The 9,622-nt window shown below is 34.8% G+C and overlaps 1 protein-coding gene across 2 annotated transcripts; it reads left to right on the top strand.

The window, feature by feature from the left end:
- The first annotated feature begins 787 nt into the window (after positions 1-787).
- LOC124397586 (C-type mannose receptor 2-like) lies at positions 788-9,064 on the top strand. 2 transcript variants are annotated; one of them, XM_046867139.1, is made up of 9 exons: positions 3,407-3,656; positions 3,734-4,108; positions 5,526-5,912; positions 6,002-6,347; positions 6,608-6,979; positions 7,710-8,075; positions 8,183-8,194; positions 8,385-8,467; positions 8,695-9,064. In XM_046867139.1, the coding sequence occupies exons 4-9, from the start codon at positions 6,254-6,256 to the stop codon at positions 8,773-8,775; spliced, it is 1,008 nt and encodes a 335-aa protein (XP_046723095.1). In that variant the 5' UTR covers positions 3,407-3,656; positions 3,734-4,108; positions 5,526-5,912; positions 6,002-6,253; the 3' UTR covers positions 8,776-9,064. The 2 variants fall into 2 exon arrangements, 1 of the variants encoding a protein (XP_046723095.1); XR_006927938.1 differs by lacking the exons at positions 6,608-6,979; positions 7,710-8,075; positions 8,183-8,194; positions 8,385-8,467; positions 8,695-9,064 and adding exons at positions 788-847; positions 2,106-2,134; positions 2,309-2,695; positions 2,784-3,146 and having other exon boundaries at positions 3,283-3,656; positions 6,002-6,231.
- Positions 9,065-9,622: the final 558 nt, after the last annotated feature.

The following is a 9,622-nucleotide window of genomic DNA, read 5'->3' as shown; positions in this document are numbered from 1 at the left end:
TCGTTACAACCTCTTCAGGGTTTTCCCATGCTTATTTCCTGTAATTCCAAGCCTTATTGTTTTCTTTTCTTCTCTCAGATTCTAATTGCCGATTTCCCAAGGTGCATTCATTGCCTTTAAGGTGCAACATGGCTATAAAACTGTGTGTAATTTTACACATAATCTAATCCAGGAATTCTTGGCTGGACTGCTTGCCTTGTACGTTTTTCATTTCCAAAAGCCATGCTTTCATTTTTTTTGCTTTACGGTTGGATCTACTGTATGTGTGTCCTTTTACACATTCTGCAAGTGGATTATGTTACAACTTAAATCGACCAAAACAACACTAAACAATAGACTTTTTAAATATAAAGCAGCTTTGGCGAATTATAATCTCAGACTTATAAAATAGAATAGAAATAGAATAAAATAATAAATGGGGAACTTGACGCCAATGACACATAAGTACTGTTGTGCAGGCCACCCAAGACTGCCTTCCTCATGCCTTACTATTTCTGTATGTCTGAATAGGGGTTTTTACATTAAAATATGTTTGATATATTCTTTTTATCTGAATATTTTATATACTGTATATATATATATATATATATATATATATATATATATATATATATATATATATATATATATCTCACACAACTCTTTCTCTTCACCTGACACCTTTATTGTGATGTTCATGTTGCTATGATTAACAACCAGTCTGTCCACATCCCAAAAAAACTACTCCCACATCTACGGTACTTATACAGGCTGGTTCACAGTACAGTTGATTCAGTGTTATCGCTGCAATATATCCAACTGGTTGAAGGAAAGCAAAGGACATGACCCAGGGAAGGAAAACTATGAGGTAAACTTCCAATTACTTACATTATTTTTGGATTTTCATCAAAGCTGTTCAGTAGGGTTTATACCAGAGCTCTGTTCAAGCTCCTGAAGTTCTACCACACCAGGAGCATTGCCAGGCTACGTTCAGATCCCTTAGTTCCACTGAAAAGAAGCTGCAGGATGCAAAGATATTTTGAAAAATCATGTGTTTCGACAAATATTGGTGTAATGGTTAGGTGTCCAGGTATACTTGTGACCATATAGTGTAGCAGGTCTCCAGCATTAAAATCAGAAATTATATTGGAACATACTCAGTTGTTGCATAGTCTGAATGCTGAAAAGTATTAGAGTAAATAAACTTTGTTTCTGTATTTGAGTACATTTGTGGCTTACTTTCTAGTTTTACTGAGTATCAAAGATAAAAACTTTTACTCTCTACTTAACTACATTTATGATTCTATATATATATATATATATATATATATATATATATATATATATATATATATATATATATATATATATATGTATGTTACACCATTATATTCTAATTGACAATGACCTTCACAAATTACGTTTTTTTCACCTCTGATGAAGATTTGTGAGACTTTTTAGACAATTCTTAATCTTTAAACAGCTAGTTTTAATAAACTCTTAAGACTTTGAGAACCAGCTTTTGTTGAAGTTGAATAAAAATATTGCCCCTCTCTGAGACGGAGAGGTGCATCAAATCACTATATGTAAAATGATTTACTTACATTTTATTTGTTCAATAAATACTTATGGTTTTTCTACTTTGTGACATTATACTGTAATTTTATTTGTGAATTTAAGATACCTTTTGGAAAGATTGCTTTACTACTTTGTCTTTTTTATAGATGGTTGTTGAAGAAAGGCTGTTTTGATGGTTAATGCAGTGTTCAATTAGAGGTGTACAATTTGTATTTTGTATTTTAGGAAATAAAACCACTCAAATCAATTGCGTTTTGCTTTTCACTAACATGTGTCTTGGTGTTAAGGACTAGTGCATCTTTAAGCCTAGGTTCAATATGAGTCAAATACTCAAGAACTATCGAAATCATAAAATCCTTTAGATGAATTTTACTCAAGTCATATTGGAAGTAGTGACTTTTAACTTGTAATGGAGTAAGTTTTGCACTAAGGTATCTATAGTTTTACTCATGTATAATTTTCAGCTACTATTTACACCTCTGTTACTACTTTCAAATGTATTCCCATTCCTATTTCTCATAACCATAAATTCAGTTTTTTCTTTACAGAGCCATGTTTCATCTCTTGCTGCTCTTAGGTCAGTAAGCTAAACCATGTATGAGTTACTAAACACATTGTTATACTTTATTGCTACTTCTACTCTCAATATCATTACTATTTATCGTTAATATAAGTAAACCTTCAGATGCTGTTATATACTATACACTAGATTATTTCAAACTGAATTTAAAACGCATTGTGTCTTAAACAGGGTTTTGCACCACTGGGTTCTGTCTCTCCCGTCAGTATCACTTCATTAACGAAAATAAAACGTGGGCTGAAGCGCAGAAATACTGCAGAGAGAATTATGTTGACTTAGCAAGTGTTGATAATGCTGAAGAAGAGCTGGCCCTCATTAAATCAACAGACATCAGGAGCAGCAAGCAAACCTGGATTGGACTTTATGACGATCTGACAAGCTGGAAATGGTCTCTGGATGATGATTCTTATTATGCGGGAGAAAGACATTTTAGAAACTGGTACATACAGAAACCAACCAACTGGAATGGAAACAATTTGTGTGCATTTGTGTCTGTTTATAGTGGAGATTGGTATGAGTTTGTTTGCTCTGCAACAATGTCGTTCGTTTGCTTTGATGGTGAGTTCAGAACATACTTGTGAAAGCAGATGTTTACATTACAAAGCTTTCTGTATAACATGTTAAACAAAGCTACTATATCTTTTAGGGAAAGCTAATGCCAGCGAAACATATATCCTGGTTTATTGGCACATGAATTGGAATGAAGCTCAGAGATACTGCAGAGAGCATTACACTGACCTGGCCAGTATAAGAAATGAGACTGAGAACCAAAAGATCAGACGTTTGATACATAAGAGCTTTAATTATTATGAAAACATTTGGATCGGTCTGTACAGAACCAGGTCTTGGTCAGATAAAAGCAACTGTTCTTTCAGCAACTGGAAAACAGGACAACCAGATAATTATGGACAGAGTGAATATTGTACTGCGGTGTCATTTAATAATTCGGATTCTGGAAATTGGACAGATGAAAACTGTAATCAAATGCTCCCATTCCTTTGCTACAATAGTGAGTATATTTCTTTTCACCAAACATTTTCGATCCACTTTTACTACTTATATATACGACTATTACTTCCATGAAAAATTCAAACCGCTTCTGGAAACTGGAGGACAAATATAACATTTTCATTTTGCTTTTCTAGAATCGTCATCAGCATCTACCCATGTGTACCACTTTGTAAATAAAAGTAAAACCTGGCTGGATGCACAAAGTTACTGCCGAGGGAATAACACTGACCTGGCTACCATTAATAACATGGAGAAATGAACACACTACTTAAAACAGTAAATGCTAGCTATTCAGGTTTGGCATGGATTGGACTGTATGATGATTTGGACAGCTGGAGATGGTCTCTGGATGATGATAGTTTCTACAAGGAAGGAGAGAAAATGTACAGGGGGTGGTACCAGGAACCCAATAACTACAATGGAAAAGAGCTGTGTGTTTTTATACAGTCTGATGGGACATGGGCTGATGGAGACTGTAACAATTATATGACTTTTGTTTGCTATAATGGTGAGAATATATCATGAATGAACTAACTTTTATAGATGTTACCCTGTTCTATTCAGCACAACATTCCTCTATTACAGGAAGAAATGGAACAAACGATTACATCTGGGTTAATCAGAATATGAACTGGGCACAAGCTCAGCATTACTGCAGGCAATATCACAAAGACCTGGCCAGTGTGAGAAATCAAGCAGATAATAATAAAATCCTCAACCTCGTATTGAGCTCTCAGGCTTGGATCGGCTTATACAGGACCAGGCTGTGGTCAGACCAGCATGGTTCTACATATGAAAACTGGAGACAAGCCACCCCTTATATTCCTGAACAACCAGACAATGGTTTATATGACTTTTGGAAACATGGCATTCAGCAATGTACAGCTGTATCACTTGAAGATTCAGGGCAGTGGACAGATGAAGATTGCTTAGCAACGCTCCCTTTCATCTGCTATAACAGTAAGTTCATGTTTTGTCTCATGTACTTTATATCTCATTTACTTCCGGCATCTACAGCTTTGTTTAACTGAACAAAATATAAAAAGTATTGAATAATGATTAGAAGATCAGCATTAATCAATCAAACAACGGGCTTTTTTGGTTAAAATATCTGCAGTTATAATAAATACTCCTTTAATTATTGCTTTTTGTTAAACATTATTTTTCTCAAACTTTATATAAATCGATGTTTTTAAGCAATAAAGAATGAAAAAGGAAAATAAATTTGCGTGTTATTGATTGTAATAATTTGTTCAAAGTTTAGTGGGTTATTTTCTAAGAATGTACAGTACCCCATAATCAGTAAAAACAAAATTTCTATAAAGATTTTTAAATGAAAAAAAAAATATATATATATCACTTGTACATAGATTAATAATTCAGACCCTTTACTTGTTACTTAGTTAAATCACCTTTGACAACAATTACAACCTAGAGTTTTTTGGGGTTTGATGTAACAAGCTTTGCGCACCTGGATTGCCGGATTTTCTGCCATTTTTCTTGGCCATTCCTCTGACGTTGGGTCAGGTTAGACGGGGACTGTCGGTGGACAGGCACTTTATGGTCTCTCTAGAGATGTTCAATAGGGTTCAAGGCAGGGTCCTGTCTGGGCCACTCTAGGACATTCACAGAGTTGTCCCTAAGCTTCCTGTGTTGTCTTGGCTGTGTTCTTAGGGTTGTTGTCATATAGGAAGGTGAAACTTCTGCCCAGCCCTATGGAATAACATTTGCTCCATGACTTTCGGTCATCCCTGACCAGCTGCCAAATCCCTGCTGCTAAAAAACACCCCCTCGGCATAATGGTGTCACCATCATGCTTTACATGTGCAATTGAGGCCAAACTGTTGAATCTTGGTTTCATCAAACCAGAGAATCTTGTTCCATACAGTCCTTCAGGTACCTGCTGGTAAACTTCAAGTGGGCTTCCATGGGTTTTTCACTGAGGAGAGGCTTCTATTTAGTAATCTCTCATACTAAGACCAAGTTTTTGTTGACTACATTATTTAAAATTTGTTCAGCCATAAATGCAATGTCTTCAGTATTAGTATATAATGTTGAAAACAATAAAGAGGAATAAAAAACATTAAAAAATATCTTTCGACTGATAGTGTCCACACAGAGAAAAAAATATTAACTTAATTCCCATATATATAATAATAAAAGGAAAATTGAATTTAAATTCTAGTGCACCAGTTCACTGCATTCAAATAAAACAAGTACAATGTAAAATAGAAAACTTTTATGGATAACATTAATCCAGAATCCTTTAACCTTTACAGTTACTAAATGTATTAAATGTCAATTCCATATGCTGTCAATGTTTATAATGCAAAAAATATAATTTCTTTGTTTTTCTTTTTGTCAACCGTTTTGAAAGAATTTTGTACAGGATCATCATGCACCCTTCAGTATCATTATGTTACTGAGAATAAGACCTGGATTGAAGCCCAGGGCTACTGCAGACAGAACTACACTGACCTGGCCACCATTAATAACATGGAAGATGTGGGAAATCTGCTTGACACAGTATATGGCAAATATTCAGGTTCAGCCTGGATTGGACTGTATGATGATCTGAACAGCTGGAAATGGTCTCTGGATGATGATCTTTTATACAAGAATGAAGAGAAAGACTTTAGGAACTGGTATATATACAAACCGACAAACTGGCTTGAAAATAATATGTGTGTATACTTTTCAGTGTATTATGACACATGGTGGGAAACCTATTGTCAAGCCACACTGCCATTCATTTGCTTTGATGGTGAGCACAGCAGTTAAACATATGGAATACTTTTTCAGTAAAGTGCAATATCCCTTTGAATTCGTTGTTAACGCTGCTGTCTATTTTAGGAAGGAGGAATGCTAGTGAAATGTACATCTTTGTTTATCAATACATGAACTGGACTGATGCTCAGAGATACTGCAGAGATCATTACACAGACCTGATCAGTGTTAGGAGCAAGACTGAGAACCAGAAAATCAGATCCCTATTGCGAGGTTATTATAGCATTGTATGGATTGGACTATACCGAACTTCCAAGTCTTGGTCAGATAACAGCAGCTACTTATTCAGCAACTGGAATCCTGGACAGCCATATAATTATGGAGAGGAAATACTGCACTGCTGCTTCAACTGGGTCTGGGAAATGGACAAATGAAAACTGTGAACAAACCTTTCCGTTCTTCTGCTACAGAAGTAAGTAGTTTTATGTTTTGTAATATTTACAAAAGTTTGTGTGGAGAACTCGCTATAAGATTCTCTGTAAACTCTATAGTTGATATGTTTAATATAGTTTAATATAGTTGAGGTCGGAGCTCTATATAGCAGGCCACTCAAGATGTTCCATTCCAACCCATGTAAACCATATCTACATGCACAGGCGCATTGTCATGTCATTCATACATAACTGTGCATACATGTATATTTATGTAATCTTATTTGTTATGCCTCTCTAGCAACATCATCCATCTCTCATCAGTTTTACTTCATTAATGAGAATAAGACCTGGACTAAAGCACAGAAATTCTGCAGAGAAAATTACACTGACCTGGCTACCATTAATGACATGGAGGACATACACTCACTCCTTAACACAACAAAAGGCAACTACACTGGTTTGGCCTGGATTGGACTCTATGCTGATGTGGAAAACTGGAGATGGTCTCTGGAAGATGATGCTTTTTATAAGGAGGGTGAGAGAGAGTTCAGAGGATGGTACCATCAACCTGATAACTACAATGGCAAAGAAATGTGCGTTTCCATGTCGCATAATGGGGAATGGTTTGATCAGCCATGTGTTTGGAGATTGGGATTTGTTTGCTATAATAGTAAGTGCAAAAAATGTTTGTTGTTCTATTTATGTAATGCTTTACATGGATGTATTTCATTAAAGAGTCTCAAAGAATAGAAAGTTAGAGGTACCACTTCAGCATTTATCAGGCAAATGAAGATGTGAGTAACATATTTATGTTACATTTATGACATGTAACAGACACCCTTATCTAGACTTACTTAGTAATTTCATTTATACAACTGAGCAGTTGAGGGTTAGGGACTTATTCAGGGGCCCAGGAGGGGCCGCTTCACAGTAGTGGGATTTCTCACAACCTTTCTATCAAAAAGCTAATGCCTTGCCCACTAAGTTAGCACTCATACAGTATTTATGATGATCTTAAATGTTGAGCTATGTTATGAGTTGCTCAGTAGCCTCTGGTTCCACAACATCAACTGACTGTAGAAAGGACATTACTCATAATCACACACATGACAGTAATAATGTTCGTTCTCACTCTCCAGTGTTTTAAGATTTATAATCACACCCTTGATATCCCCCAAATGAGGATGGGTTCTCCTTTTGTGTCTGGTTCCTCTCAAGGTTTCTTGCTCATCCATCTAGGGAGTTTTTCCTTTCCACAGTCGCCTCAGGCTTCATCATCAGGGATAAATAAACATCATTCACTTTAATTCTTAAGTTCTGTAAAGCTGCTTTGAGACTATGTGCATTGTGAAAAGCGCTATAGAAATAAACTTGAACTCATACATTCATCTCAACCTCAGGTACGAACAACACATATGTACAGATTTCTGAGGGAATGACCTGGGAAGAAGCACAGAGATACTGTAGAGCAAAGCACACAGACCTGGCCAGTGTGAGGAATGAATCTGAGCTTCAGCAGATACTGAACATCACACAGGGCTTTGAAGTTTGGATAGGTCTTTATAGGAACCGGTTATGGTCAGATCGGAGCAACTCAACCTTTACATATTGGAGACCAGAGATCCAAAACTATTACATAGCAGAACCCAATAATGGTTTGTATTCATATGGACAATCTAAAGCACAACACTGCACCGCTTTGGATTCGTCTGGCAAATGGACTGATGAAAACTGCTTCTCCAGTTTCCCTTTCTTCTGCTACAGTGGTGAGTTCATCTGTTTTCTGTAAAATAATAGGAATATATAAATTATTAACATTTGCAGTGATCCACAATGCACTCTAATCCATGCTTTTTTATTTGTACTCTTCTAGCGTCCATTCCAGGTAAGAAAATCCATGGTTTTTTTTGTCTATATTTTTACATTTTTTTGCATAATAGGTTTAACATTTACCTGAGAAAATTGTACAAAACATTGTAAAAATCAATTAATAATGAATAACTTGAAATTTCCAAATATAAAAGTATACACATAAAAATATATTGTGCAAATTGTACACAATGCTTTTACCTCAGGTGCTATAATAGGACTGCGAATGAAAGTTACAGCACCAGGAAACATGCTGGAATCACAAATTAAAGAACTGGTATTGATGGAAGTAAGTAAACTTTCTACATTCATTTACTTAATAGTTACTCTGATTTTAATGACACTTTGTATGTAAGAGAGTCGGGCAAATGCCGTAAATGTAAATGTAATGCAGCCCCTTTTGTCCAATTGTCCATTATTTAACATATCTATTGTCTAACATATTAAAAATGTAATCAAATACATATAAGATGTGATTTACAGTGCTTTAATATGAACAATTCACATTTTTATCAGCTTAAAAAAGAATTGATCAGACTGGGGATGCCAAGGAACATCAATCTTAGAGTTAGAAACATCTGGAAGATCAGCCCCTGAGAGGAAGTTTTGGTTTCATTTCTCATTTATTCCATCCTTCATTCATTTATTGTTCAAGTGAATGAGAAATGCTAGGTAATTCTCTTTGTAGAGATTTGTTGAATAAAATAATACACACTACATAATCAAAATCAACAAAGCTAATAAAATAAAGATCCATTTTAGATTAAACACTGCTTGAAATGCTTCTTACAATAAAAATCTCTGTAATTACATGAATAAACATAGGACTTTTAACCATTTTGCAAATATTAAAAGCGATTTAAATTAGGCAACTTATTTTACATGGTGTTTTAGTTGCATGTACTTCAATACAATGTATTTATATCAATACCATGTGTAGATACACTGAATAAAAGACTGATATTTTTATCTGTGTGGAGGAAAAAAACAGGTAGATTTTAATGTTTTAATATCTTTTACAAAAAACAGTCTTAATTTCTATTATGAATACCAGAAGATGATGGAGAAAAACATACAAATGTTTGTTGATTTACTGAGATTTCTGTTGTTCAGGTCTTATTTTTATTCAACTTTGTTCTCAGTGTTCTCATAAAAAAGCTGTATTTTATATGACAAACTTCAGTAGATAATTTATAAGCATAAATTCTTTGGAAATTCACCGTAAATATGAGCAAATTGTCTCTAATTTGCAGTCATTTGTAAGCATTTGTAGTTGCATGACAGTCACTTAAAAGGTTATTCATTACTAGTTATCTTGTTATGACTTTAATTCAAAATTGTTTCCTTGTCAATTTGGGGCCTTATTAATTAGGTCTTTTTTTTGGTCATTAATTATATTCACATGAACACAACAGGTTCATAATTTTCCTAATCAAAGAACCCA

The sequence above is a fragment of the Silurus meridionalis genome, chromosome 15 (genome assembly GCF_014805685.1).
Source record: "Silurus meridionalis isolate SWU-2019-XX chromosome 15, ASM1480568v1, whole genome shotgun sequence".
Classification (NCBI taxonomy): domain Eukaryota; kingdom Metazoa; phylum Chordata; class Actinopteri; order Siluriformes; family Siluridae; genus Silurus; species Silurus meridionalis.
This window is presented reverse-complemented; position numbering and strand designations above follow the sequence as displayed.

Bases quoted from the DNA above. Each gene is read 5' to 3' on its own strand.
- LOC124397586 (XM_046867139.1), top strand. From the start codon at position 6,254: ATGGAGAGGAAATACTGCACTGCTGCTTCAACTGGGTCTGGGAAATGG. The intron at 6,348-6,607 runs GTAAGTAGTTTT...ATGCCTCTCTAG, and splicing joins TCCGTTCTTCTGCTACAGAA to CAACATCATCCATCTCTCAT. The intron at 6,980-7,709 runs GTAAGTGCAAAA...TCTCAACCTCAG, and splicing joins GGGATTTGTTTGCTATAATA to GTACGAACAACACATATGTA.